At 41.4% G+C, this 27,867-nt stretch overlaps 4 protein-coding genes across 11 annotated transcripts; 2 read left to right on the top strand and 2 right to left on the bottom strand.

The window, feature by feature from the left end:
* The first annotated feature begins 383 nt into the window (after positions 1 to 383).
* rc3h1b (ring finger and CCCH-type domains 1b) lies at positions 384 to 15,146 on the top strand. Of its 2 annotated transcripts, none has more exons than XM_079652116.1 (19): positions 384 to 786; positions 2,082 to 2,202; positions 2,341 to 2,580; positions 2,715 to 2,890; positions 3,096 to 3,296; positions 3,474 to 3,606; positions 4,620 to 4,738; positions 6,694 to 6,806; positions 6,924 to 7,169; positions 7,526 to 7,731; positions 7,822 to 8,231; positions 8,585 to 8,743; positions 8,985 to 9,137; positions 9,333 to 9,555; positions 9,781 to 9,871; positions 10,034 to 10,130; positions 10,432 to 10,611; positions 11,001 to 11,104; positions 11,197 to 15,146. In XM_079652116.1, the coding sequence occupies exons 1-19, from the start codon at positions 556 to 558 to the stop codon at positions 11,351 to 11,353; spliced, it is 3,360 nt and encodes a 1,119-aa protein (XP_079508242.1). In that variant the 5' UTR covers positions 384 to 555; the 3' UTR covers positions 11,354 to 15,146. The 2 variants fall into 2 exon arrangements, with proteins under 2 accessions (XP_079508242.1, XP_079508241.1); XM_079652115.1 differs by having other exon boundaries at positions 9,778 to 9,871.
* On the bottom strand, positions 14,902 to 20,180 carry LOC307020625 (glyoxal reductase). 5 transcript variants are annotated; one of them, XM_079652124.1, is made up of 8 exons: positions 20,057 to 20,180; positions 18,580 to 18,680; positions 17,867 to 18,115; positions 17,515 to 17,619; positions 17,328 to 17,419; positions 16,941 to 17,123; positions 16,794 to 16,853; positions 14,902 to 16,180 (listed from the first exon to the last, which is right to left on the bottom strand). In XM_079652124.1, exons 2-8 carry the CDS (start codon positions 18,653 to 18,655, stop codon positions 16,085 to 16,087), a joined length of 861 nt encoding a protein of 286 aa, XP_079508250.1. In that variant the 5' UTR covers positions 18,656 to 18,680; positions 20,057 to 20,180; the 3' UTR covers positions 14,902 to 16,084. The 5 variants fall into 5 exon arrangements, with proteins under 5 accessions (XP_079508250.1, XP_079508249.1, XP_079508251.1 ...); XM_079652123.1 differs by lacking the exon at positions 20,057 to 20,180 and adding an exon at positions 19,581 to 19,930; XM_079652125.1 differs by lacking the exon at positions 20,057 to 20,180 and adding an exon at positions 19,584 to 19,606.
* On the top strand, positions 18,993 to 22,956 carry extl2 (exostosin-like glycosyltransferase 2). Of its 2 annotated transcripts, XM_079652120.1 has the most exons (7): positions 18,993 to 19,128; positions 19,231 to 19,302; positions 20,099 to 20,547; positions 20,667 to 20,737; positions 20,883 to 20,998; positions 21,136 to 21,593; positions 21,790 to 22,956. In XM_079652120.1, exons 2-6 carry the CDS (start codon positions 19,298 to 19,300, stop codon positions 21,533 to 21,535), a joined length of 1,041 nt encoding a protein of 346 aa, XP_079508246.1. In that variant the 5' UTR covers positions 18,993 to 19,128; positions 19,231 to 19,297; the 3' UTR covers positions 21,536 to 21,593; positions 21,790 to 22,956. The 2 variants fall into 2 exon arrangements, with proteins under 2 accessions (XP_079508246.1, XP_079508245.1); XM_079652119.1 differs by lacking the exon at positions 18,993 to 19,128 and having other exon boundaries at positions 19,166 to 19,302.
* On the bottom strand, positions 22,505 to 26,722 carry parla (presenilin associated, rhomboid-like a). Of its 2 annotated transcripts, none has more exons than XM_079652117.1 (10): positions 26,565 to 26,722; positions 25,679 to 25,862; positions 25,478 to 25,582; positions 25,254 to 25,386; positions 25,020 to 25,115; positions 24,714 to 24,863; positions 23,818 to 23,888; positions 23,626 to 23,727; positions 23,245 to 23,342; positions 22,505 to 23,134 (listed from the first exon to the last, which is right to left on the bottom strand). In XM_079652117.1, the coding sequence occupies exons 1-10, from the start codon at positions 26,642 to 26,644 to the stop codon at positions 22,990 to 22,992; spliced, it is 1,164 nt and encodes a 387-aa protein (XP_079508243.1). In that variant the 5' UTR covers positions 26,645 to 26,722; the 3' UTR covers positions 22,505 to 22,989. The 2 variants fall into 2 exon arrangements, with proteins under 2 accessions (XP_079508243.1, XP_079508244.1); XM_079652118.1 differs by having other exon boundaries at positions 25,254 to 25,377.
* Positions 26,723 to 27,867: the final 1,145 nt, after the last annotated feature.

Genomic DNA, 27,867 nt, shown 5'->3' with positions numbered 1-27,867 from the left:
CAGCAGTTGTTTTGATCCTTCTCCGCCGGTAGTTTACTCTGTATCTTACAAATATGTGCTGCCCCTCCTATTTTTTGTTTGTTTTGTGTTACGACTGAACACCACATACCGGCAGTAACAATTATCTAAGGCAAATATTGTTTTGATGATATATTTTCCTTTGTTTAATATAGTATAGTACCATTTTCACTGCCTGTTTAATGCATTTCTTAACTACATGTGCACTCGTACAAAATACAACCATGCTTTGTTATTGCACTGTTGGATAATTACAAATTAAAAAAGAGTAATCGACGTGATTTTGAATTGTATGCACATTTGTCAAAATCAGGGGATGTTTTCACACTTCTAATTATCTTTCTCTCTCTCTTTTACAGTATTCATCGTGCGATGTGATCTAAAATCCACAATGTGTGAGGACATTTAAGAATAATTGAGTTCGAAAGAAAAATCTTGATTCCAGTGGAATCTTCCATATATATATTATTATTAGATTGTTTTTCTCTGTGTTAAAGCTTACACACATTTACACACTCGTCCCATCAACATATAACCATGCCAGTGCAAGCACCACAATGGACGGAGTTCCTGCTGTGCCCAATCTGCACACAGACATTTGAGGAGACTGTTCGTCGGCCCATCAGCTTGGGCTGTGGACATACTGTCTGCAAGATGTGCCTGAACAAGTTGCACCGTAAGGCCTGTCCCTTTGACCAGACGGCCATCAGCACAGACATCGAGCAGCTACCTGTCAACACAGCCCTGCTGCAGCTGGTGGGAGGCCAGGTAAGAGTTTTTATATTTCCACACTTGTTTGGCAATTTGGGACAAAGATGTTGTGTTGTGTTGATATTTAAACAGTCTTCCGGGACATTGTTGCAGCTAGCTTTTGATAAAAATAACAGCAGTGATGTTTTAACAGTTTAAGATACCAAATCCATCCTGAATATATTATGTTTTTGCAATATTTGCGTATGGATTGCATTAGAGTGCTACACACAGGCTATTACATGATGCTCATAGCTTGGAGATTCCTTTATGACTCATACACCAGCCATTGAGCAATTGCTTTAATTATGTCGGTTTACTGAGTGCTGGCACAATAGTTGAAGCTTTATTTTTCTGTGGTGGTTTTTTAACCAACGGGGTGAGAAACATTTAATGGTGTTTGGCTTTTGTTGGCAAAGTTACCTGGTATACACTGTTTAATAATGGATAATGTCAGTGCGTCAACCATGAGCCGGTTATGTGTCTGATATAGCTGCTGGAGGTGTCTTGTCTCTTAGCTTAGTGCCTTGCATCTATGTGGTCCTACATTATAGTACCCAATCAAAAAATATAACTTAAAAATAAAAAATTTTTTATAATAGTTATTTACGTTTTGTTGTTCATGTCAATAACCTCATTTATCAAATACAATTCCTGAGAGCTTCAGGTTGGTTTGGTCAGTAAAAAAACAAAAGGTCAAATGTAAAGATTGTTAGTTAAGTTTTTAAAATGTTGTCATTGGTTTCCTAAAAAATGCACATGCATTGCAAATCTGATAAATTGTGCTTGCCTTGCGACAAAGTGTGATACCGTATAGCAGCCTGAGCAGGAAAATACAAACATGATGAGAAATGCTCTCCCTCCGGTATCATTGCTCTTTTAAAAATTATGTTTGTTAGAAACAAGCAGTTCAACAAGCCACAGCGTAGAGAGAATAGAGCAGGACAATACAGTGATTCTTAAAATGTTAAATATTATTCATGTGGTCAGTTATTTCCTTGTTTTGACCATAATGTCAGTATGGTTACCAATGTATTTGAAGAATCAGTACACATTAAGTTTTATTATTTATTTATGTTTCAATAGGTAGAGTGTGCTGCTCCGAGTTGGTCGATAAAACAAAATGCCTGTGCAAGTTTAAAATATTTTACCATAACATTTCCTTATGGCCCTTTTTCTGCCAAAATCTACCTGCATGTACACGCATTGGTATTTAAAAAATAATTGGATCATTATTTAAAATTGTACTAAAAGACATCACCTATCATGGTGGCTTTTGGCTAATTTCTCCCCCTCTGTGTGTCTTGCTTCAGGTTCCTAAGGTTCAGCCAGTCGCCTTGATTACCAGTCCAGAGGACTCGCAGCATTATGAGGAGGCCCGGCAGTGTGTGGAGGAGCTGGCCCTCTACCTCAAGCCCCTCAGCAACACCAGAGGTACACATACACAACACAACCTGATTCTGTTGCTTAAAAACATGCCTATAACATTGCTTGCAAAGGATGAATTATAAAAGAGGAATATAATTAAGCGTGTGTTCCCCTCAGTTTACCAGTTGTCTAATCTCTCACCAGGTGTGGGCCTGAGCAGCACAGCCCAGAGCATGCTGAGCCGACCCATGCAGAGGAAACTGGTAACTCTGGTCCACTGCCAGCTGGTGGAGGAGGAGGGCCGCGTTAGAGCCATGAGGGCAGCCCGCTCTCTGGGGGAGAGAACCGTCACCGAACTCATCTTGCAGCACCAAAATCCACAGCAGCTCTCTTCCAATCTGTGGGCTGCTGTGCGTGCAAGAGGATGTCAGTTTCTAGGGCCAGGTAGGTTTTCCATCACCTGCAAATAGGAAAAGCACAATTAACATTTTTAGAGGAAAAAGTACGTACATTCTCTGTAAAAACTCGCTTAGGCATTCAACTGTTACTCATGGTTTTTATGTTATTTTCTCCCCTAGCCATGCAGGAGGAAGCTCTAAAGTTGGTCCTCCTTGCTCTGGAGGATGGCTCTGCTTTGTCCAGGAAGGTGTTGGTTCTCTTTGTAGTCCAAAGGCTCGAGCCACGCTTCCCGCAGGCCTCTAAGACCAGCATTGGCCACGTGGTGCAGCTCCTTTACAGGGCCTCCTGCTTCAAGGTATGCCCCTGACTGAGACCCAGAAGAACTTTTGTGTCAAATAGTTTATGTCATGTTGTACTGCTCCACAATAGGGCCCGGTTTTGCTTTTCAGTCATGAAAATGTTGTGAAAGACACAATTAAAGAGATCCCTGTAAAGGAAGAGGAAACAGAGTGGGGAAAAAAGTCGCCTTATGCTTTCTTTCGTTCTCGGTTGCTACCTAGGTGACCAAACGTGACGAGGACTCATCCCTAATGCAGCTGAAAGAGGAGTTCCGTACTTACGAGGCTCTGCGGCGCGAGCACGACTCTCAGATAGTTCAGATCGCCATGGAGGGTGGACTGCGCATCGCACCTGACCAGTGGTCTTCTCTGTTATATGGAGATCAATCTCACAAGTCCCACATGCAGTCTATCATAGATAAGGTGTGTAAGATAAGATATGTTTTTGTTTGTATGTCATGTTTTTCCCACTTAAAGGCACATTTAATAGATTATGCATGTGGTATGCTACACGCTGCAGTCTTTCACTCCTACAAAAGAGATCTGTTCTGTCCCTAAACCTCTCACAGCACTAACTCTCTGTTTTTTTTTTTTTTACAGCTGCAGACCCCGGCGTCTTTTGCTCAGAGCGTCCAGGAGCTGACGATTGCGCTGCAAAGGACCGGAGACCCCGCCAACCTCAACAGGTTGCGTCCCCACCTTGAACTGCTGGCCAACATTGATCCAAGTCCTGGTAAGAAACAAACACACTTTAACAATCTTGTTGTTGTAGTAAAGGGAGAAGTTATTCATTCATTCTATAAAGTTTCACATGTTGGAATCCAAACCGTGACCTCTGAATCTTCACAACACATCTCTCTCACACCTTCAGTCATATCCCTGTATATACCGTAATTTTCGGACTATAAGGCGCACCTGAATATAAGCCGCAGCAGCTAAATTGAATGATGTGTACATATATAAGCCGCACTGGCCTATAAGCCGCAGGGTTTTTAATGTTTAATTACCATATGTAAGGGTTCGTGCACAGAGGGGATTGTCGGGAAAGAGATGGCTGTTTGAGGAAGCTCCCATTTATTAACATTTCAACAAACCAGTTGCATATTTGCATAACGTATTCAAGTGTTACCATTTAGTGCAATAGTAGCTACAGAACATGTACTGTGCTGTGTAAACTGTACTGTATCACATAGCGTTTCAGACACACAAACTTTTCAACTTTCAAACTTAAATGGTGCGCTCCCAGCGCACGTACCGGCAGTGATCTACAGCAGCGGTTTTCAACCAGTGGTACGGGGACAAACTGTCTCGCTCTCGTAATGTCTGTCTGTCTTGCTCTCGTTCTGTCTCTCGTACCACTCTCGGTTCCACTTTTACTTTTGCGCGCTACCTGTCTCACTCTTTTCCGGCCTCCAGCTTTTCCTGCTGGAACCCGCCGCTTAATGGTGGGGGGCGCGGACGGGCCATAGAGCCCATAGAGTTAAAGGTGGTGGACTGTAACCTGTAAAATCCATAGATTTAGGAGGCGGCCTAGTGGCCGTTAGCTGTAAAAATCCATAGATTAGCCGCACCGTTATATAAGCCGCAGCGTCGAAAAATGGGAAAAAAGGCGCGGCTTATAGTCCGAAAATTACGGTAAATGTGTTTACGCTTGGATGCCAAAATATTTTTGGGATATGCAAAATCACTACCAATTGAAGTATTTAGATTAAAGTCTTTTTTTCCCCTCATCTTTTGTTTCCCCAGATGCTCCCCCTCCCACTTGGGAGCAGCTTGAGAAAGGCTTGGTAGCGGTGAAAACCGTGGTGCATGGCCTGGTGGACTTCATCCAGAACCACAGCAAGAAAGGAGCTGACCCTCAACAGGTCAGTTTATGCTTTAGACCAGGGGTACTCAAATACAAATGTTAAAGGTCCAAAAAAATGTTTTTAATAAGACAAAGGTCCGATGATTACGGTCATTCAACATTTTAAACAATTGCAACAAGATTCTTAACACGAGGTTGCAAAAACAAAAATAATCTGTGTGCAGCAGTTTTCATTGTTATTGCGTCTGTGCTTGATCCCTCAGAGTCGCAGAGCTGCACAGTTATGAATAAAGGCAGCCGCACCCTCTTTCATTCAGCATTCCCATCATTGCTTTATAAGTGTCTTGCCCCCTTGTGTGTCCACTGAGGTTCGTCAGGCCCAACACATCTTCAACAAACTCCCCCTTTGCCTCATCATAAAAACTCACAAACACCAGCAACTGAGCATTGTCAGTGGTGCCAGTGGACTCATCCACAGCTAAGGAAATGCACTGTGCATTTTGTATTCCATCACAAAGCTGATTAATCAAATCACCAGCCAGTATGTATGTTCTTCTGGTTGCTGTGGAATCTGAGAGGGGGATTTGCTTTATTTGACCTGTTATTTCCTCTTTTTGTTTGCCTTCAAACATGGTCTCCATCACTTCAGTCATGCATTATTTTATACTTCAGTTATTATCGAGTGGAAAGTCCTTACCTACTGGCCTAGTGGTCACTTTTTTTTGACTGGGCAGTGTAGTTTTACACACCGTCTTATTTGACTTTCTCAGGACTTAGAACAGTTTTTTGGGGAAAGACCCCCACAAAGAAAAAACACGTAAGGTCATCATCTTAACAGTTTTGTATGCTCATCCCGTGAACAGAGCATCATGTCTATTACAGCTGAATGCGGCGATTACCATTTTGTTCAGCAAAACGCCTCACAAAATTAGTAAGATCCAAAGCTTTAGTGCGTTTTGATTCAATGCTGAGTACAGCCAAACTTGACAGTCTCTTCTCTGTCATTGTAGACCGCAAATAACTCATTCCTTCAGTACTTGGGTCCGAATCAGTCTATGGTCCGAATGCTTCTCGTTTTGCGCCGTACCGTTCAAATCGAAATCGCCGCCAATCATATTTCAACGCTCGCGCCATGGGTTGACGTGCGTTACAAGACGTGTGTCTTGTGCTGCATTCACTTGCACTCGGACATTAGAGACGTTCTCTCATAAATGTCTGATGAGCCACAACTTTTCTTTCAAAACAAAGCTGCCAACTGGGGTGGCAGCTGGGGTGGCAAGGCCTATTTTTAGGGTGGCAGTTGCCACGCCATGCCGCCCCGGGGTCCCAGGTAGGTGAAACTAGGCTGCTAGCTACAGTACAGATGCAACTAGATGAGCTGTTAACTCTCGCTCTGACTTCTTTTTTTTTAAACACACATTTTTCCCACCCGCATTCTGTGAAGACCCGCCCTACTGTGCCTCTGATTCGCAGACTGTTGGTGGGGGGGAAAAAACGCTGATGGGATGCTGAATGTGATTGGACCAATGCGTTGACAGACACACACAGACACACACAGACAGACAGACAGACAGACAGATAGAGCGCTGTTTGTACACAACGGAGAATTTTGACTCGTTGCGTTGTCTCAAAAATAACACAGATAATACAGATAATACATATGAAAAGTATAATTTCGCTCAGAGTCCAGAGACAGTTGTCGTTCGGTCCGGATCCGGACCGGAGTCCGGACTTTGAGGATGCCTGCTTTAGACCACAAAAAGGACTGTGGCTTAATTTAATCCAACCATCATCACCATCATAAGAACATCCAATGTTTGCTTGTGGTGGCTCACACCTTACTAAGAGCTTATAAGTATCACCCAGCCCTAACTGTAATGTCAAATATCTCTGCTTTTTCATTGTTCGTCTCTGTTGGTTGTTGTGCTAGACAACATCTTAAAAGGGTTTCAACATAATGTCACAAAAAGTCACGTGTTCTATATTTTAACAATACTTGATGTTTCTCTTTAGCCGCCCCAGCACAGCAAGTACAAGACATACATGTGCCGTGACATGAAGCAGAAAGGAGGCTGTCCTCGCGGAGCCAGCTGCACCTTCGCTCATTCTCAGGAAGAACTGGAGAAGTGAGTCTGACACATATTAACATATAGGATTTACATAAGACTGAGCAGTCAGAATGACAAATTCTATCAACACCCAGTTTCCCTCATACGTCTGAACTATTTCTTATGTTTTGTCAGGTATCGTAAGATGAATAAGCGTCTGGCAGCTCGCCTTCCTGGCTCAGGTGGGCTCATGACAGATGATGGCCTTCCTCTTGATGTAGCAGTGACTAGGAAGCCCTCCCCACTCACCAATGGTAGCGGTGGACCCTCTTTGCCTCAGCTTATTGCCCGCGGCACAGAATCAGTCCCGTATGAACTGTTGCGTAAACCCATGAAGAGGGATGGAGGGAGTCCCAATGCCCCAGGATCACCACCAGATGGGTGAGTGAAGCATTTTCTGTACATTTAATTATTTCTCAGTAAAAGATCAGGCAGCCGCGTGCCATGACTGCAGATATAGAAATGTTGCATTTCCATAAATACAGGAAATTAAATTTGCCATATTGATTGAATAGAAGAACTTTGTGTCAGCATAGCGTTGCCTGTTAAATATAGGCAATGCAAAAATAAAACCGTAAACATTTATATTCACACTTTTTGACATAATTTATCAACTGATAATTCATTGGTAAAAGTATTAGTTGATCATAAGTCTGTAAATACAGTTGCTGGCACTGTATGGCACACAGTGGTTGATCATTTACAACTTTTATTCAACCTGATATTTGTTCCCGTAGCATGGATGCAATGATGCCCAAACCTGGTATGCCACCACATGGCATGGCCCACCCCAGGATGCCAGTAGACCACCTCTCTGGGAAGCACATGCCCGTGGTAGCCAGAGGCTCGCCAGTGTACCCCCAGGCACCGCATCCTGATATGTGCTACGACGCTCGCCCGCCACCTTCTGCTTCTCAGTATGACCCCCCACAATACCCCTCAGGTAGGTGTAAAATAATCAGAATGCACAACAGGATCCTATGTCTGTGTAAAGAAAGTGATGTTTATGGTTGTTTTGCTTTTTATTTCTCAGGGTACCCCTACCAACAGCCACCACAGTATGTCCCTCGGGATTACATGCGTAACCCTCCTCCCCCTAGTGAGTCAGGACCTCCTTACCAGGACCCCTACCCTGGCTACGGCCCTCCAGAGCGCCCCTACCAGGCCCCTCACTCCGGTCCACCTTTCTCTTATCCACACCCTCCACACCATGACCGAGGTCGTCACGGGACCTACTCTGGCCCCCCACCTCCCCCGCAGCCTTACCCATCTCAGAGGGATGGCATGGTTAGAATGAGTCCCGCCCCTCTGGATATGCCCCCTCCATCAACAGGACAGGGCAACTCCCTGTACCACCAGGAGCCCAGTAGCCGCGATAGATACCCTTCAGATGGCTACTACACAGCAGGTGCCCAGCCTCCACCCATGAGGACTTATGTCAGGGTGAGTTGGTTCAAATGATTCTTCATTTTAGCCGTTTGATAATAACCTAGTTTCAAAACACTAAAGTAATTGCCTGGAGTTCACAGTAATATATCTGTGTGTGTGTGTGTGTGTGTGTGTGTGTGTGTGTGTGTGTGTGTGTGTGTGTGTGTGTGTGTGTGTGTGTGTGTGTGTGTGTGTGTGTGTGTGTGTGTGTGTGTGTGTGTGTGTGTGTGTGTGTGTGTGTGTGTGTGTGTGTGTGTGTGTGTGTGTGTGTGTGTGTGTGTGTGTGTGTGTGTGTGTGTGTGTGTGTGTGTGTGTGTGTGTGTGTGTGTGTGTGTGTGTGTGTGTGTGTGTGTGTGTGTGTGTGTCAGGGGCCATCGTACAGCGGTTCTCAGCCCAGCCTGGACTACCTGCACCGACGCCGGCAGGAGCTGTTATCCCAGCTGGAGGAAAGGAAGGTCATCTCCCCTCCACCCTTCGCTGCCTCCCCCACTCTTCCTCATTCCTACCCCGGTGATTATCCTTCAGAGGTAAGCACTAAGTGAATTTCATACTAGAGATGCACTCATTTTTTTTTTTAAACTCACCTGTTGGCTCGATCGTCTCTCCTCTCATACATTTTCACTGTATGTTAATCAAAAAAATTAATAACTTTCATGTACTCCACAACTGTACCAAATTATAAACCACAATTTGATATATTTAAAGATGACGTAACGTGTAGTACATGTAAGGATGACGGCACTTTTTCTGTATGTTCTGTGTTTGCAGTACGGCGAGGAATCCAAAAACATGGTGAAGTGCAGAGAACCTGACTACGCAGGGCAGTACTCTCCCTGGTCCTGTGAAACCATTGGCTCCTATATTGGAACAAAGGAACCCAAACCCAAAGATGTAATGGTTCCTGGTTCCATGGACATGATGGTGAGTTCAAATGAATAACTCAGTAACTATATCAGGATGACAAATTAAAGAACTTAAAGGGCAGTTTAACAATGTTACAAGATTGCAAGAAGCTATAAAGGGCAAATAACCTGAACAAAATACAATACTGACAGGTTTGAAATTCACTCAAATGTCTACATATTCTTAACCTCTCCATACCTTTGTGTCTAACAGAATGCGGAGGCTAAGAGTCTGAGGGAACAATCCCTGGAAGCCCCTCGTAGGGGTGCAGAAGTCAAAGACGATGACCCTATTATTCCATTTGGCCCCCAGCCCACTGTTTCCCGCTTCGGAGCCATCTCCCGCACCTCAAAGACGGGCTATCAGACCGCAGGCCCTGTGCAGGCTATGGCCTCCACCCCCCAGAACCCAAGCTCTAAACACATGGCCATGCCAGGTAAACAACTGTGTACAAAACAACATTAATGATAGACCCATTTATATCAAGTATGTACCATGTTATTTTTGTATACTTAGTACACATTTTCCCTATTAATGTTCACACTGATCACCTTTTCAAGTAGAATTTTTGCAACATTTCTCATAGTTTTGGTGTTTGTTCACTGAAGTTTGGCATTATTAAACATGTCTGATAACCGTTTGACCTCCTCTCCCACAGCAGAATACCCATATGGAAGCCATGGAGGATGGGGTGGAGCTTCATACCCCTCCCACCAGACAGCCTCCTCCTCTCAGGGACACTTCAGTGAGCGGTGAGGCCTGCATCTGTTTATCTTTTGTAATATTCATATACTGAGACGAATAACATTTCAAGGAAAATATCAGAACTGCATGTAGAAAGGTTAACATGTGTGGCTTATACATATAATTATAAAGCAGTTGTTTCAAGTTCTTGATGTATTTCCCCCTGCCAGGCTACCTATGGCAGCTACAGACAGAGAGCAGTTGAAGATTGAGCTGCAGCAGGTCAACCAGCAGATCAACCAACAGACCCAGATGCGCAGCATGGAGGTCTGTATGCTCTCTGACTAATAAGACCCCCCAGGAAGGCCTTTTAAAGTAGCAAAAAAATAATCTACAAATATGTTTAAATTCCAGACGAGATGACAAATGTGTGTATTTATGTCCCTAATGTCATTTAAAATGACAAGTGATGTGATGAATCTAAGCCGTTCTGTCTAGTCACTATCAAAATATAGTCAACACAGTAATATCCAGTTTCCATTTCACACACATTGTCGCACTTTGGACTATTGCCAAAAAATAACACATTGTGCACACATCCTCTTAACTTCCTGTCTCACTGTTACAGACTGCCAGTAACTCCATGCTGCTGCAGAGGGAGGCAGGCCAGCCGGGCCAGGCCGCAGCTCAGCAGCAGAAGTGGCCAGCAGGAGGCGCGAGCACAACATCTGTCTCCAGTGAACAGCTGAGCATGGAGCTCCACCAGGTGGAGAGAGAGATCGGCAAGAGGACCCGTGAGATGGCAATGGTAAGGGGGGGGTGGGGCTGTTGGCATGAATTGGGCTGAAACAGTTTGACTATTTATGGAGAGAGAATTTGGGGGGTGGGGGATATTTCAGTGTATCCCTCTGGATCGATAGTCAATGCTTAATATCACAGCCTCTGGACAGTACACATGAACCACTATTTAAGCATCCCAACTGCTTCTCCATGAGGAATCTTTGTTACAATATACAACTCATATTGGCACCAGGACACATTCAGTTGTTGTGGTATGGGCCACGGATTGAGACAAAATAGGGTTCAGCTGGATCAAATATTTTGTCACAAACGGAACACTTGCAGAAGAATAATAAGAAAAGAACAGGTTTTTTTTTTTACCAGAAACTAAGCATATTTGATCAATGTCCAAACCAGGAAAGCCAAGTCGCCCACGATGTGCAGCAGTACAAGATGAAACCCTCAGAGAATGGACAACAAGATCACAAGACTCAGCTGGAAGAAATCTCCATGGCTCTTGGGTGAGTAAACACGTACTTGAACATAACATTGTGTATCTTCCCTGATTTGTGGTTTCATTAACCTGACCTCCTTTTGTCCTCCTTTAATTCAGCGAGGTGTCAAACGGCTCTAGCAGTCTGCAGGACAGTGCAGTGGGCGGGTCCATGCTGTCACTGACCAATAAGACGTCTGCGATGAGCCTGTGCTCTGATCCAGGTGCCACTGGTTCAGAGATGCAGAAGAATGGCGTCGTCCATTCCTGCTCTTAGGCAGTACACACACACACACACACACACACACACACACACACACACACACACACACACACACACACACACACACACACACACACACACACACACACACACACACACACACACACACACACACACACACACACACACACACACACACACACACACACACACACACACACACACACACACACACACACACACACACACACACACAAGATGCTCAATTGAAAAGCATGCACAGGCACACATACACCCATTCTATTTAGAAGATGAGCAGTATCTGCCGTGATATACGAATTTTCTTTCTTTTTGTTCTGTGAATGAGCTTTTTTTAATGACTTTCCTTGCCTGGAAACCAGAGCATATGATAACATTTCTTGTGTGTTAATTTTTTTTAGTTTGTACTGGGATAATAGATTAACAAGGCTCACAAAAGATATACCAGGAAGAGAAAATGGTGGTGATGTTGACAGAGGTATTGTTATTCTAAAAAGATAGGCCTATTCAATCCTTAACAAACACAAAACATATTCATGTATTTGATGGATACTCCCTAGATAAGATTTTTGGTTTAGCTTACATGTAGACGAAGGGTTGGATAACAAGGAGCAGATTACCAAGCACTCTGAGAAACTTCTCTGTAATCTGACGATATATGAAGGTATTGTAGGAAACGGCAGAAGTGTGTCACTTGGTACTCAACCCCATAATCGTAAAAAGAAAAAAGTGGTTGTCCAGATGTAGATGGTCTGAGGAGGAAAACACAGTATAACGTTCCACCAGTATTCAGCAAGGTGTGACAGGAACTACCTTCACATGCACGCCCTCACCTGCCACAAGAAGTATGATTTTATTAGTGCATTTTATGAACACATGTCTGTTTCATACTTGAGAGCAGTATATAATATATTTAATTGAAGCATTCTGTTTTAAGGATTGCAGCAAGTCTTTTTGATAATGAGCTTTCCACATGTTTTCTATAAGGGAATCTATTATGTGCTTCTCTTGGTCGTGGTGTGACCTGATGTGGTTCGGTTGCAATGCCTGAGCTCCCAGCTGATTTATGCCGTGAGATTTTTCACAGCATGCTCAAAAATGTAGTATTTTTTGGGTGAATGCACATGATCAAGCTGAGAGAGAGTACATCTGTCTTCCTCAGGCATCAGGTGAATGTTGGTCTTTTATAACGCAGGCTAAATAAGGACTTCCCTCCTCAGAGCTTCTTGTCTGGCCACACAAAAGGCCTCCCCATTGGGATTATCTTGTCATTTGTTCTCCTAACTTCTATGAAGTTGCCTTCCCTTGTGTTTTTTGTTAAATGTTGTTTTCTTTTTTCATGCTTTACGTTGTTACGATTTGGGGTGTGGCTTACCTAGTGAAGGCTTTTTAGAGCTTAGCTGAACGCGTGTCGTCATGAAGTTGTAGAAACCCAGATTTTATGGTTTGCACCCTGTAACTGTATCATTATGAGCCAAACAGTACATTTAAAATCATGTAAACAGCTGAGAATACGACTGTTGGTTACTAAGGGGTAAACAAAACCAACTTTCAAAGATAGATTTCCAAATATTTAGCAGTTGGTCGATTTAATATGTTAATTTATAACCCGTTGAGTATAAATCCAGCACCTTTATTGCTGAGTATTATAAGAGTCAATCCACATTGTCCTCTTTCCTCCTAATGTCAACATCACCACCATTACCACGATTCTAGCTCTTCCTCCATCATGTAAACTGTTTACTGCTGATGCTCCACATTGAGCTCTTTGCCTTTTGTAAACAATTAGCATGGTTGGCTACAGTTTTACAGCTCTGCTGAGAGCGAGTGAGTCCTTGTCTTTGAACGGTTGAAGGATAGAGGAGACGCTCTGGGTCAAGTCATTTAAGTTTAACGTTGGGCCTTCGTCTCGGTCAGACGAGGGGTACAAAGTAACCAACGGTTAGACAAATCCCCTGACAACTGATGAGTCAAAACAATAAAGACACATTTTTTGTGTCTCATCTGAACTGTTTGATGGGCATCTCTTCCAATTTGTCAGCGCCACGATAATGGATGTTTGGGTTTTTCTTTTTTTAATTTCCTACCACACTTCAAGCCTCTGGCTGCTCCTTGCTACATTTATTGTTTAGGTACACAGCTCACTTATACATATGAGTATGTATACATACATTAATATACTAAAGCACTATTAATGTGCCACCTCTTATTTTACTCGCTCAGCATTTATATTAAATGATCTCTACTTAGAATCAGCAAAATGTTGTTGTTTATTTTTGTTGTTTGATTTGTTTTCTGTCCACTGGTTGCCAACACAGACTTTATCCTTTCCCAGACGAAGGACTTCTGTGCGCATTGATGTGTGTTCACTTAATCTTTTGTGTTCAAACAAAGATGTTCTTTATAGACTATGCTTCCGAAGAAGACAACATTCTGTAACTTTGGAAAATGAGACGTTTTGTGTGTGCTAGAATGACTTGTAGAAAATGTACCCTTAAGTTTTTTCTCCCCTCAAAGTGTGCTGTACTGGGTGATAGTTTTGAGGTATTAGCAAAGTGTTGGGGTTTTATTCCCACCCCTGCCCCCAAGAGGATATTCAGGAATCCCTGATGACAGGTTGGCCTTAAATCCTCTTGCTATGCTCTTTAGCTGCTTTAGGAGCAAGAGGTCATCGCAAAAATACTGATTAACAATAAATTGGCATGATTTAGAGTCGTACAGAGGGACTCTATTAGACCCCCCCCCCCCCCTCCCTCCCTCCTGAAAATGTCTTGTAAAACAGCAACATGCAAATAATGCAAATCGAAAGATTTGAAGAAAGTGTTTTTTATTATTTTTTAAGGAAATGTTGTTGACCTAGCTCGGTTTGTAGTTATTTTCTCTTTCTCTTGTTTTTTTGTTTCTGCAATAGTTGAGTGAATTTACTGACCTGCAAGTCTTACAGTCTTTGATGCATCATCGACCTGATGTGTAGTCAACAGCTAAGAGTGACATTCACACAGTAGTGTTCTTATTTGACAAGTATTTACAATATATTGGCCCACCAGCTTCATTGTGCTGTTAAAATATCATGAATTGGCAACACATGGTGTTCATTTAATGACATTTCTCACTTTCTCTGAGTGCAAGTCAACCAAAAAGATCACAATGCTGATTCGATCTGATTTTCCCTGCAGTCTGAATGAGCCTAAAACGCCTTTAGCTTTTCAGAACTGCCATACAAAGACGCATGGGGTGGTTTACTATAGAGAAAATAGCAAAGATGTTCATTTCAGTCTCCTGTGTGTTTTTGTTTCTGAGTGGAACTGCTGCCTCGACCCCTCATTTACACAACCAATTAACCCCTCCACTCCCACCCTGACCACTGAACTCTGTTACTGCTGTTCGAGGCTCACATTTTATTCCCTAACTTTCTGGGGAAATTCGCAAATGGCTATTTTATATGATTACTCCCTTGTAAAATATCTCTTAAATTAAGGTACAGGTTTGATTTCAGCAAGAAAAAAGAAGTTTTTATATGTATATTATACTCCATTAAGGAATGTCTAGAATTATCTTCCTCCAATGTGGATGTAGCCATTATTACGCCATTTTATGACTTTGTAAGAGAATTCACTGTGTGAAAATTGGTTTGCATTTTTGTATAATACAATCTGCTTTTTTTTTCGTTTGATACGAGAGGGAGGTCAAACTGGAAGTTTGAAGAGAGAAAAAATGAACCTGTGAAATTGAGAAAACAAAGTGTAACTTATGTACAACAGTGATTCTAAGCTGAGGGGAAAGATTAAATGATATTGCTAACTCTGAATGTTTTTGTCATTGTTTTTATTTTTGCTTTTAACAAAGAGCAACTCCAGCTGACAGTTTCTATGCAGTGTGAAACTGATGGAAAAGTATGAAAATGTGGGTTTTATTTAGTCATTTCTAGGTCTGGATGAGTATGGCAAAAATATAAGAGTATTGCAAAATAATAGAATTTAGACTTTTGCCCCTATTCTTTTTTCTAAGAATTCATTTTTTTCTACAAAATAAACGTTAAACTTACATGACAACAGAATAAATGTTTTAGTTTTGCAGCTTAAATAAAAACGCTGTTCCTTTACACTGCCTGGGTTTGGTGTTATTTGATTTTTATTGCATAAACTACAGTCTTCACATTTTTTCAACATAAAAGCATAAACAGAATGTTACAATCATGTTGACATTTGTGTTTTCTTTTTACAAACTGCTAGCCATTAGTTGAGTGTGGTCTGAAAAATTACTGAAAGTCTAGAAAACTAAGGACTACTTTTATACTCTTGATTTTTTTTGTTCTCAATCTATATTATTGTCAATTCGTTTTTTTTAAGTTGTTTAAATACAATAAATTTGCTTAGGTGAATGGGTGTAAAACAGTAAAATAAAAATAAAGCAAGGATTACAAATATCAAGAAATCTAACTAGAACAGCAGAAAAAAATACTTAAAATGGAAAAGGAATACATTTAGATAAGAGAAAATACAATAAAAATATGAAGTAAAAGTCGAAGAGTTTGCCATTTTAAGAAATGGTAAAATATGCAAATGACGAATGTACAAAGCTTCACAATATTAGTATATGCCAATATGTTATCCCAGAGATATTAGTTAATTGCACACACATCCCATTCAATATCTTACAATTACAAAGCTAGTATGCCACAGGAGAAGAACTCCCTTCTTTCAGCAAAAAAAACCTCACTTTTCTTTTGAAATGTTCTAACGTTTGTTACTCTACGTGTGTTGAATCCCACGTCACATGTCTTCCATCATGCAGGCTTCCCAAAGCAGCCATGTCTGACTCCTCCAGCTGGAACCCGAACACCTGAGTGTGAGCGAGGAGAGGACGAGAAGAGAAAGAGGTAACAGGAATTAGTGAACATTAGTTAGAGTTGGGACTGCCCCACTGCCCGCTCTCCTGAGGGAGACCAACAATCGGTAACTGTCAGTACATTTCACGATAATAGTTTTATCAACCTATTGACATGTATTAGGATCATCTGCTGCTCAGGAGAGCAGGCAGTGGGGCAGTACCAACTCTAACTAATGTTCTCTAATGTCACGTCATTTTCCAAGAGAAAATCATGGAGTGGGTACAATTCTGAAACAGAATACATATTTGATCGTTGTTCTCAGGCCTGAAGTTGAATAGTAGATTTAAATGTTTGTTAATATATCATGTTATGGCAGTTTTTCAGATGCATATTTTAGTTATCTGGACATCGGAGGATATTTTGTAAAAAGCAGCACAAAGTACAATACTACTAACACATACTTTTTACTTTATTTTGTGTGTTAAACTTTTGCAATTTTCTTAAATGTGTTTGTGGCTGCTTGATCGGTCCATCAAAAATATATATTAATCGTCCTTAACCTTTGTTAAATTCTTAGGTTTTCTTTATTATCTTAAGTTCTACAGTAAAGCATTGTCAACTCACTTGACAGTTTTCTCGAATTCTCTTCTTTTTGGTGGATTTGGGTATTGTAACAACTCCATTCTAAAGATGAAGGAGATAAAACAATTAGAGACATAGGTGTTAGGCCAGTTTAACTCCAGGCAGGCGATATCTAAACATCATGACAACCTGAATACTCCAGCGGATGCAGATCTGAGCGGGGGTGAGTCCATATTTTTCTGCTATTTGGAGAACAGTTGGGTTTCTGAGGACTTGTCCCTTAGCCAAAGGAGAGTAGCCTTCAAATACAATTCCCTCCCGACGACAGTAACCCATCAGCTGATTGGACTGCTGGAAAGGATGATACTCCACCTGTTGGGTCATACCATTTTAAGGATGAATCATAAGCAAGTTTACGTTTGAAACTACATCACTTTCACTGTTTTAAAACCGTCTTTACATTAATATTTGAAAGTTATTGATATGGGAAAGAGGAATGATCTCCCCTGAGCTGAAGGCCTCCATGGGCTTTTTTCCATAATCTTATTTAGGTTTTCCAGGAGAAAAAAAGTCTACCTGGTTAACATGTGGCACAACACTACAGTCTTCCTTTAATTCTTCCAGGTGGTGGACTTGAAAGTTGCTCACTCCAATAGCACGGCAAACCCCTATAGTGACACACAGGGATACTTCACAACAATCCTGCTTGCTGAAGTCACTCATTACATATACTTTTTCAGACATGATCTTCCATGCTCTGTACCTTCTTTATAAAGTTCCTCCAGAGCTCTCCAAGTCTCAGCTCTCATCTCCCTATTTGAGCAATTACCTGACTGCAATGACTCTGGCCAGTGCATCAGGTACAGATCTGAAAAAGGGGGCAGGTCATTAGAGAAGAGAGAAAACAGATTGCATACGTTGTTGAATGAAAAATGCCATGAAAATATGGAGCAAAGAATTCACAATTATTGAATTCTTGGCTCTAGAATAACAATTATTCTTTGAAAAAGTACATCTCCCATAACAGGTTAATACAAGAACATGGGTGGTATTGCAATGATAACATAGAAAACTTTATTTTCTGATTAAAATCTCTTAATCAATCACAAACATACCGAAATAATGCAACTGCATCTGCGAGCAGGAGTCAAGGCAGGCCTTCTTTGCAGCTTTGTATCCGTAGTCCCCTGGCCACAGTTTATTGGTGACCCACAGATCACTTCGTGGTATTCCACTTTCTATGATAGTCTTACCCAGTTTCTCCTCGCAGCTGTAGCGTTTTGCTGTATCAATATGGCGCACGCCACACTCAGTGAGTGCATACACAATGGCATCATGAGAGAAACCGCCATCATGTGATGTGCCTGGTGAAAACAGAGAAAAAATACCAAATATAGGCAGCTATACCCCAAAACATTTCAGCTCAGTTCAATTGAATGTTTTAAATAGATTTTTAAAAAACATTTAATTGTTGTCTTTGCTGGGAAGGCTGAGTATAGACAGAAACATTGCCAAATCACTATATGAACAATAACTCTTTATTCAGAACATTGTAATGGCAGGTATACTAAATATGTATTTGTTTAGAAAATAAATAAATAAAGAATTTGTATCGTTTCTAGCATATAAAGACAAAAGTTGCTCTGTGTGTTGGAATGGTTGTCATTTTTTTAACATTAGTTAGTCCCCAGAATGGCACATTAATAATAATAATAATAATAATAATAATAAAGCAAAAAAGGTTAGCAGTATAAAAGCATGTATTGTAGTGTTTTGTATTTGCATTAGAGTAATGTGACAGGTCAGTCTTAACTAAAGTCCAACTTACCCAGTCCAAGTATTGGAATCTGCAGACCGTTGGAAAGTGGGACTTTAGGAAACCTCAGGTGTGCTGCAAGAGTCATGTTCCTCTGGGCAGTGTTGAGCAACCTGAATAACAGAAGAAGTGTTGTTCTTTGCTCCACTGGTAAAATCTGTGTAGGCCTATCCATTTACAACCAACCCGTTACAAACGTTCCATCAACGTAACACATACGATACTAAGCCTTATTATCATATATTTAAAACAGTCTTTGTCGGAAGCTGTAGGAATTTGCAAGTTTCTGGTTTTGTGAAGTTTTACCGAAAGTGTTTTCGGTTCTTTCCAAATCAGAGTACACATTTCAAACCAATGGCGATAGTATCTCTGTAGCTGGGAAGATGTTCCTCCAACGGGAAATCCAATCACATTACATTCACGCCTATGGGTAATGCCTTTTAGCAGAACAAAGATGGCGTCAGTTAAAAATAAATACTAAATATGCCCACGTGAATGAAAACTCATGAACATGTCATTAACGTATGGAGTGTACACAAAAAGACTGAATTAAAGGGCTCAGTAAGTTGGCGTTTGTTTCTAACAATAAAGCGGTTCATTTCCTTAAAGCTGTGATACCCACACACGCTCCGTAGCACTAATGACACAGCTCTCTTCTTTCAGGCTGTTTGGTCAGAGTCAGTCAACATGGCGACCATGTAAAGCGAACGCTCTGGGTTTTGCCAACAAAATGAGGTGAGTTTGAGTTATGGGAATACATATGACATTACTTTTACTATATATGATGCCATTTAATAGCTCTTCCATGTGGTAGTACGGGAAACTAAACTCATAGAAATAATACTGGCATACTGTATGTGAAACATGAAACTGGTTTCATCATGCAACAATACATTGTTTGGTAAACAATCATTTCAATCTTGCTAACAGAACAAATTCCCTATGTGCAGCGGTTCTTGAGCGCTCTTGACAAACTATTCTGGGACTCACTAAAAGAAAATAAACCCACTTACTACCGTTTTCACTTTACTGACGACAATGTTTACCAGGCTATGGACATTTAGTTACTTCTGAAAGTTCCAGTGTTTTCTGAACGCCTCATGAAGTCCATTTGATAAACCCAGTGAAAAAGTGATTCCACAAAAATAAGTTGCAGTTGCATTAGAGATAAATACAAGCATCCCTGTCTCTTGTGTTACTCATAGTCTATTTTAAATGCTAGTGTTCTTGGACATCCTAAACAGAAGCAGCATTTTTAGTATCATTTAGTAGAAACTTACAATATCTGTCTACTTATTAGATTGAACGGTTTATTTATTTATTCAGAGACCAGCCTTTTTCAATGTTGTGTTAATATTTGAGACTTGTAATATTTAAATTTGTAATAGAGCATGCAAAATGTGGCATTGCTTTTCTCTGTTGTTGCCTTTTATTGTGATGCATGTATACAAATGAATGCCCGATCCCATTGTCTCAGTGTGAACAAAACCTGGATATAACTGGAATGGGATGCCCTTGCTTTCTGATGCAGGGTCCTCAGATGCTGCATGGGGCTACGTCGAGCCTACTTGGTTTGTCCCATCCTGCTGGTTCTCCTGGTTGGTGCCTCCCTGACCACTCTGCTGCCGCCAGCGGAGGACCAAAGAGGCGTTGGCGTCCTGGGAGTGCTACGCAGAGCAACATCACAAAAGGAGGATCCTGCACAGGGCCGCCATGGCGACAGCACAGAGAACGAGCAGAGGTTCACCATCATCATCCAAACTTACAACCGCACAGACATTTTGCTCAAACTCCTCAACCATTACCAGGCAGTGCCTCATCTTCAGAAGATTATTATAGTCTGGAACAACATTGGGGAGCAGACACCCCTAAAGCTATGGAACTCTTTGGGGCCCCATCCGGTCCCTGTGCTCTTCAAGGAGCAGACCATCAATCAAATGCGCAACAGACTACAACCATTCCCTGAGATTGAAACTGATGGTGAGTATATTTTCTAGCTTGCATATTGTTTATGTTAAGTGGTAGTTGTACTATAATTATGTGCCTTTTTCAAAAAAAAAATCAGAGTTGTTTGATTGATTTTTTTCTGTTATCCCTAGCTGTTCTGATGCTGGATGACGACACCCTGGTCAGCGTTCCTGACATCAGTTTTGCTTTTTCTGTCTGGAAGGTAATCAATTCTACATTTGGGTTCATTTGATAATTGATTATGTACATTAAAATGCATCGGCATTATCTGGTACTGCATCTTACACAATGGTTGTGGCATTAGCAGGTACAGCATTAACGGTTTTGTCTTTGGTTCTAATCTGCAGCAATTTCCAGACCAGATTGTTGGGTTTGTCCCACGGAAACATGTCTCCACACCAGGAGGAGTGTACAGCTACGGCAGCTTTGAACTGCAGGACCCAGAAACAGGTGGAGGTGACAAGTAAGTTGTGCTTTTTCCTACTTATCATAGTTTTTCAAGCTTCCCAAAATGCATAATATTAGCTGCTGGTTTGGTTAATCTTACTATGATGTGGAAGGCCCTTTTTTTATATGGTTATCTTGATCCCCTCACTGCAGATACTCCATGGTTTTAGTTGGTGCTGCCTTCTTCCACCGTCGCTACCTGCAGCTCTTCCAGGACCAGCCTCCAGCAGTGCATGCGCTGGTAGATGAAACACAGAACTGTGACGACATCGCCATGAACTTTGCTGTAGCGCTGTATTTGAGGAAACACTCCACAGGTAGCGTTAACAAACCCTCTGGGGTCTTTGTCAAACCTGTGGACCTACGGAACCTGGAAAAGGACGCCCACAGCGGGTACCAGGGCATGTGGCATCGCCCCGAACACCTTCTGCAGAGATCCTTCTGTCTCAACAGGCTGACGCAGATCTATGGCTTCATGCCCCTCTGCTTCTCCAACCTGATGGTCTCCCAGTTTGGATTTCCCAGCTATGCCAATCACAAGAGTAGAGGTTGAGGAGCCGCGTCACTGCTGATTGTTTTGGTTTGAAAGAAGCTAAGCTCAAGTAATAGTGGTAAGTTTGACTCTTCTGATTCCTGCACATCTAGAAAGCTCTAATCCAAGTTTAAGTGACAAAATATTTTTGATTTGAATACATCGTGGGATAAACATTAGTGATTCAGAAGAGGCTGAAATACAGCAAAAAATGGTCCTCATGAGAATATTTTGCTTGTTTGCATTTCTGATTAGTCTCTCCCTTGCATCTGCAGGACAATCATGGATTTCGGACAATCTGAATGTTCTACTCATGGCCCAGTCTGATGAAACGTCCTTCTGTGATAGGGTAATCTATATAATGTTACCAAAGCTGCCTTTCCTTCAGTATGAACGCCTCTCAGTGGATTGTAGTGCAGTTATTTTACAGCCAGCAGGTGTCAGTCTTACATCTGCAGACAAATGTCCTTGTTTGTAACCATGATTTACAGCTTTGAGGACATCTAGTTACAATGTTTTGGTTTTACTGCATTTATAGTTGTTTATTTAATGTATAAACCTTATGTATGTACACACCCTTCCCATTTAAAGAAGATGTCGTTATTTTGTAATTTCCTGGCAAAAATGGTCCCAGCCATAGTGTGCATTTGTGAATGAACTAGAATAACTGCAGGTATTTCGTACGTCCTAACTTAATCTTTATGTACAATGAATTTTGAAAAAGCAATGTGTGCACATATCATGTGACTCTGTTCAATAAATCCAATTGTTTTTCTCTAAACAGAAGCTGTAGATGAATAAGTTAATAGGAGATACTTAGAGTTCTTAGGAAAAGAGCTTTTCTGGAAACGGGCTGAACAGTAGCATCTCATTTCTGAAATAAACAAATTGCTACTTCACGGCTTTTTCACCAAAGTGTAGAAAGAGTTCCCTTGTCAGGAATTATCAATGCAGACTAATCTTCTCTAATTAAAAAAATCCATTCTCAACTTTGATTGTCATCCTGTTTTAATAGCGACATAAGACCAGCCCACAGGACTCTACATATATTACAATAATTTCAGCAATTGATTCATTCACTGACTTCCGCACGCACACAGTTTCTGTCCAGTTTTATACAATTGCTTTTCATAATAGGGACAGTAAAAAAAAAAAAAAAAACTGACTTGAAGGCTGAAGATTAAGAGGTAGAGGGATGATATTTTCCATTTGTAGCTCCAAGGAGTTACTTGAAGGGCAGCAGATGTTATCAGTCCACACAGTAAACATCTGGAATGTCACATGTTCAAATTCCAGATCTCTGAATACCATTAAATAACCTTATGCTCATTCCTAACCTTGAATAAAATCTATGTGCAATAACACACAATAACATCCGACTCACTTGTTGATAAAAGTGTCTTTGCATATCCTTGGGTAACTGTGGACTCCAGTTTTTTTTTTTTAAAAAGGGAACTGAGAGATCTTGCAGAGTCTCATTTTGGTCCAGGTCCACCACTGACCCTAGGCCCTCCTCCTGACCTGGATCCACCGGCACCTGGAGAACGTGCTTCATGCCACAGCTTCACTAGAGGCTCTCGCTTCCTCCAGATCAGTTTGTGACCGTATGCCACATACCATCTGCAGGAGAAGATATAGGGGTACAGTTAAAATGTACTCACTGCAGGACAGGATACTACCAAACATTATTTATACATAATCTATGGAGTTTTCAATCTGATTCCACTCACACTCCAAAGAGGGCTCCACCAAGGTGAGCTGCGTGGTCAAACATCCGCCATCCCAGGACGAGCCCTGCTGTATCCATGGCGATCAGCGCTTTCAGAGCCTAAAGGCAGACCAATGACAGGAACCCAAAGTTACACACTGGGACTGACTAAACTCAACAACTGTCTGTAAACCATGTATTCAGACATGATAACTCACACACTGCACTTTGTCTGTTTTTTTTTTTCATGCACAGATTAACTCTCTTTCCTACAGCAGAAAGACAAACAAACTATTAAATGCATGAATTACCAAACTATTTTTTATTCAGATTAAGCTTTAGAGGTGTGTATCTACATAAAAGACAGCACGCGATGCAGTGCATACGAACATGTTTGACTTACGTTTCCTGCAGTGAAAGTCAACATGGGGAGGAGGATTATTCCTAGTTTGGCATCTGGCACATTTGCGCAGACTGCAGCCAGTACTGCCATCACAGCACCTGACTATGGAGACAACAACATACAGAAATAAGATAAGGCTTATTGTTCATCTTTTTTTGTTGAGGTGTATGATGATTTTAACAGATATCTTACCGCTCCTAATGATGGATGCAGACTTCTAGTAGCAGTTTTACATGTGTAGCTGACCATATTGGAAATCACACCTGAAAATACACATTCAACTTGAGATGTCACTTTTCCCCAAAAAACGTTACAACTTTAATTTCCCTTTTTTTTTTTTTTTTTTTTTAAAACTGAACGTATACCAACTGGTTCCAATACAAAAACCTGATAAGACCTAGTCTAATAATATTTAGTAATTTAGCTAAAAAGTAAATGTGATATCTATACATAGGGTATATGCAGGAATCCTGAAGTCAAATGTAATACCTTTTAAGACCTTTTTTAAGACCCTTTCCATACATTTTAAGACCTCATCGCCACTTCGGTTACATTGGCGACACACTTTACCTCACATTGACTATATACAGTATTGATTGTCCTTCCTCCTTATCTTCCAACCATTTGGACGCAGACTTGCATTTCCCCATAACGATGTTTAACAACCGGCGTAAACGGAGCTTCGCGTGCTATCAAGCAGTGAGCGTGCGATGTCCTGTTCAGATGAGGTCAAATCCAACGGGATGCCATAAATAAACTACACAGAATCACACTACACACCTCCGCAATGATTACATTCAGGCAGACTTTAGAATACAACCTCTTTGGGCAATTTATAGACTTATTGAAAACAAGCTACAACATGTAATACCTTGGAAAATGCCGTTTAATACTTTTTAATAGCCTTCATTTTTGCTAACTTGTAATACTTTTTAAGACCCCGCGGACATCCTGATACAGTGTGGTGTTATGATGTTATATAGGAACAAAAACATTGAAAGTCAACCTAACTAGATTAGGCTAGGGATGAAAATGGATTTGGGTTTGATAGATTCAATGCCGTTTTATCCCATCTTTATTTGACTCACCAGCCGATAAATAGAATGCGAGAAACTGCTCTCTTCCTAAGATGGAGACGATTTCTGATGAGAATGTCCACAGGACATACATGTTGGCCGCCATATGGAAAATGGAGTAGTGGCTGAAGGTGGACAGGACCATAGGCAGGCACCGTGTTTCTGGTGGGAAAAAGAAAATAGACAAAAACAGAGAACCTAGTCATGGCCAGCGAATAAAGCTGCACATCTTCCACATGCAAGAAAAGCATTGCCTTTACGGTCATATCGCAAGTCAATTCTACATTTGACCAGTACAGGTATAACATGCATACTCACTGGCGGCTGGAGTGGACGTGAAGTACTTAACCATACTTCTTTGCATCACAGGGATCCGCCAGCAACACAGGACTACAGCATTGAGTGCAATGATGCCTAGAAAATAAATAAATAAGGAAAGCTCCTGACTATTAAAATATAAGATTATGAAACACGTGTAAAGATAGTGATGCTAGCCATTTCATCTGAATAAACGCAGGGTCTAAATGAATCTGTCTCTGCAACATGAGTTACCTGTTACAGTCTTCTGTCCCTCTGAGAGACTGCTCCAGAAGTCATCCACCGTGGACACGAGGAGGATGAGCTGCCGCTGGAAGCCTGACAGCTTGTTCCACCAGTCATGCCAGTACGTCATATCCTGAGACCCCTCATGAGATAAGAAAGGTTAACTCAGTAGCTGTGAGCAGCCTATTAGGAAGTAATATACATACCAGCAGTGTGCATCATTAAAACCTCACCTGTGAGAATTTTTCAGACTTTTCTTCATCTTTTGCAGTCCTGACTCGTGACTTCAGGGTCTCGTATTGCAGGATAGCCGCAGCACCAAATGAGCAGCCTGTAAACTGACACGGAGTCAGACAACATCCAACACATTCAAACCGTCCCTAACCCCAGTACTGTCTGATCCTTTCTAATTCTAGTATATTTGAAGGACCTACCCCTACTGTGAACATCAGCGGTTTAAAGAGTGACGGCCGGGGGACTTTGGGAGGAGGTGGGAGAGATTGAGTGCCAGCCTCCGAGGGAGAAACTTTAGTTTTTTGGACAACATTTCCTTTCTTTGTATCCGGCCGTTTGGCTTCCTGACGGAAACCGTACCTCTGTTGGTAGTGTGGGATCTCTCTGCAAAGAAAGTGTTGACACAGTTTTAAAAATGTATTTACAGATAGCTTAAATACATACATTGAAAGACAAAAAAAACGTATTGCGTTAGGGGACATTATTTGACAGCCCTGAAATTAATAAATGAAACTAAAATGTATTTCCTTAACAATCAATAAGACAAAAAAGAATCAAACCCTGCAACAGAGAAGCTGTAATGAATGCATATTTGACTTTTTGTGAGGAAGGAAGGGTTAGCAAAACAATTGGTAAAGTATATTAGTAAATTGTACAAAATGTTATGTCTTCTAATAATTTAAATAAAGCAATAGCCCTGTAAAATTATAATTGTAGCTATTATAACTGAGCACTCAGGCTTAGAAAATAGCCCTAATGACCTGACTTACCATGGACTATGCCTATTGGTCAAAACCATAGATCTTTATTTAGTAGGCTTTATATATGTAATGGTAACAATAAGTTAGTAGAAAAAGCGTTGTATGCATTTTGCTGCTTGATCAGCCCCAAATATGACAGACAGCAACAAATGACACAGACGGTCGGTCTTTCTCTGTAAACAAATGAAACACACGGCTCTCTGCACCTCGGTCTCTTTACAATGACAGTTAAGTAATCAGCTGCTCGAGACACAAACACACATAATAGTCCCGCCATTTTTATTCTTTACAAACCCTGCCCCTGTAGAGTTATAGCACTGCTCACCTGGAGCTTCGTAAAGTTGTGTTGGTGGATCTGATTAACTCTGTTTTTACCCATTTTAATACACATCCTCTCCACGCCATGTTTTGTGATGACCTTCTTCCGGAAGCCCGTCCCACTGGAATAAATGCTGAGTTCAAGGACTCGCCCAAAAGATCAGACTTCTGGGTTCACGGTGTAATAAGAAATACGTTTTAGGATTGTTTGGAAAAAAGTAACTGTGTTGTTTTATACAATAACAATATAATGTTATCTCCTTGTATTTACTCCAATTGTTAACATAAGTGTAATGCTGTGTACGTATTATATTCTCAACTCTAAGCGAGTTGGAGCCTACATACTGTACAGCAGGCCTATTCAACTGGCGGCCCAGAACCAACTGCCGAGTGGCCCAGTCTCCCGTAGCCAAATTCCTACACTAGTACAGACCATGAATGCAACACTCCGCCTTGCATAGAAAGCACAAAACCACAACGCAGCACGTTTTTTGAAAGTGCATCTAGTGGTGCTAGTAACGGTGGTCCAATGATAGCAACTCTAAAACATGTCTCTCTCAACTCTGAAGCGGAAACAGAGACAAAACGGTCATTGATCTTGTGGAGCAGATCCAAGTCAAGCTGGACCTTTTCGCGACCGACTTGAGCACGGGTCGGATACTGCATTTTCCGACGCTCCCCAAACACATCACATCTCCGGCACAAATCACGGATGTGATGACAGATTTCATTGCTTGCGAGGTTGAAAGAGAACTTTGCCGGTCGATTGGATGGACTTGCTCTGCCCACAGAGGTCATGGGCATTGCCAGTGACCCCTTCACTGTTACAATAGAGGGGGAAAGGAAGTGGTCCCCTGCATCGACAAGGGGAAATATACACTGGAACTTATTGACATGCAGCGCACTAACGGGCCAGCGAAGTTTTGGAGTGATGTCAAAAAACAGCAGTTCCCTAACGTTCAGAAAGTAGCGATCTGTGTGCTCAGTATGTTTGGATCAACATACACATGTGAATCAAGCTTTTCACACATGAACTCAATCAAAAGTAGCACTCGCTGCTCCCTGACTGACAGCACTCTTCAATCCAATGTTTTAGGATTGCATTGACATCCTATGAGCCAAAAATCACTGCTCTTGTTCAAAACAAAAAATGTCCCTTCTCCCATTGAGAAAGTCAGCGATGACAAATCACAAATGAGGTGATAGTAAGCACCTAGTTTACTATAGTAGACGTGTACTGTAGTATTCATTCATATAGTTACCCGTATCCCTTGTTATGGGTTTGTGCACTGAAGGGTTTGACAGTTCTT

This window comes from Notothenia rossii (assembly GCF_949606895.1).
Source record: "Notothenia rossii genome assembly, chromosome: 9".
In the NCBI taxonomy this organism is placed as follows: domain Eukaryota; kingdom Metazoa; phylum Chordata; class Actinopteri; order Perciformes; family Nototheniidae; genus Notothenia; species Notothenia rossii.
Note: the sequence above shows the minus strand (reverse complement) of the source record. Positions and strands in the feature narration are given on the sequence as shown.

Bases quoted from the DNA above. Each gene is read 5' to 3' on its own strand.
- rc3h1b (XM_079652115.1), top strand. From the start codon at position 556: ATGCCAGTGCAAGCACCACAATGGACGGAGTTCCTGCTGTGCCCAATC. The intron at 787-2,081 runs GTAAGAGTTTTT...GTCTTGCTTCAG, and splicing joins TGCAGCTGGTGGGAGGCCAG to GTTCCTAAGGTTCAGCCAGT. The intron at 8,744-8,984 runs GTAAGCACTAAG...CTGTGTTTGCAG, and splicing joins CCGGTGATTATCCTTCAGAG to TACGGCGAGGAATCCAAAAA.
- LOC307020625 (XM_079652124.1), bottom strand. From the start codon at position 18,655: ATGACTCTTGCAGCACACCTGAGGTTTCCTAAAGTCCCACTTTCCAAC. The intron at 17,620-17,866 runs GTATGTTTGTGA...CCCCTTTTTCAG, and splicing joins GATGCAGTTGCATTATTTCG to ATCTGTACCTGATGCACTGG. The intron at 16,854-16,940 runs GTTGTCATGATG...CTTCATCTTTAG, and splicing joins GCATCCGCTGGAGTATTCAG to AATGGAGTTGTTACAATACC.
- extl2 (XM_079652119.1), top strand. From the start codon at position 19,208: ATGACACAGCTCTCTTCTTTCAGGCTGTTTGGTCAGAGTCAGTCAACA. The intron at 20,738-20,882 runs GTAATCAATTCT...TCTAATCTGCAG, and splicing joins TTGCTTTTTCTGTCTGGAAG to CAATTTCCAGACCAGATTGT. The intron at 20,999-21,135 runs GTAAGTTGTGCT...CCCTCACTGCAG, and splicing joins GAAACAGGTGGAGGTGACAA to ATACTCCATGGTTTTAGTTG.
- parla (XM_079652117.1), bottom strand. From the start codon at position 26,644: ATGGCGTGGAGAGGATGTGTATTAAAATGGGTAAAAACAGAGTTAATC. The intron at 24,864-25,019 runs GTGAGTATGCAT...TTTTCCCACCAG, and splicing joins CACGTCCACTCCAGCCGCCA to AAACACGGTGCCTGCCTATG. The intron at 23,728-23,817 runs GTAAGATATCTG...TTGTCTCCATAG, and splicing joins TGCATCCATCATTAGGAGCG to TCAGGTGCTGTGATGGCAGT.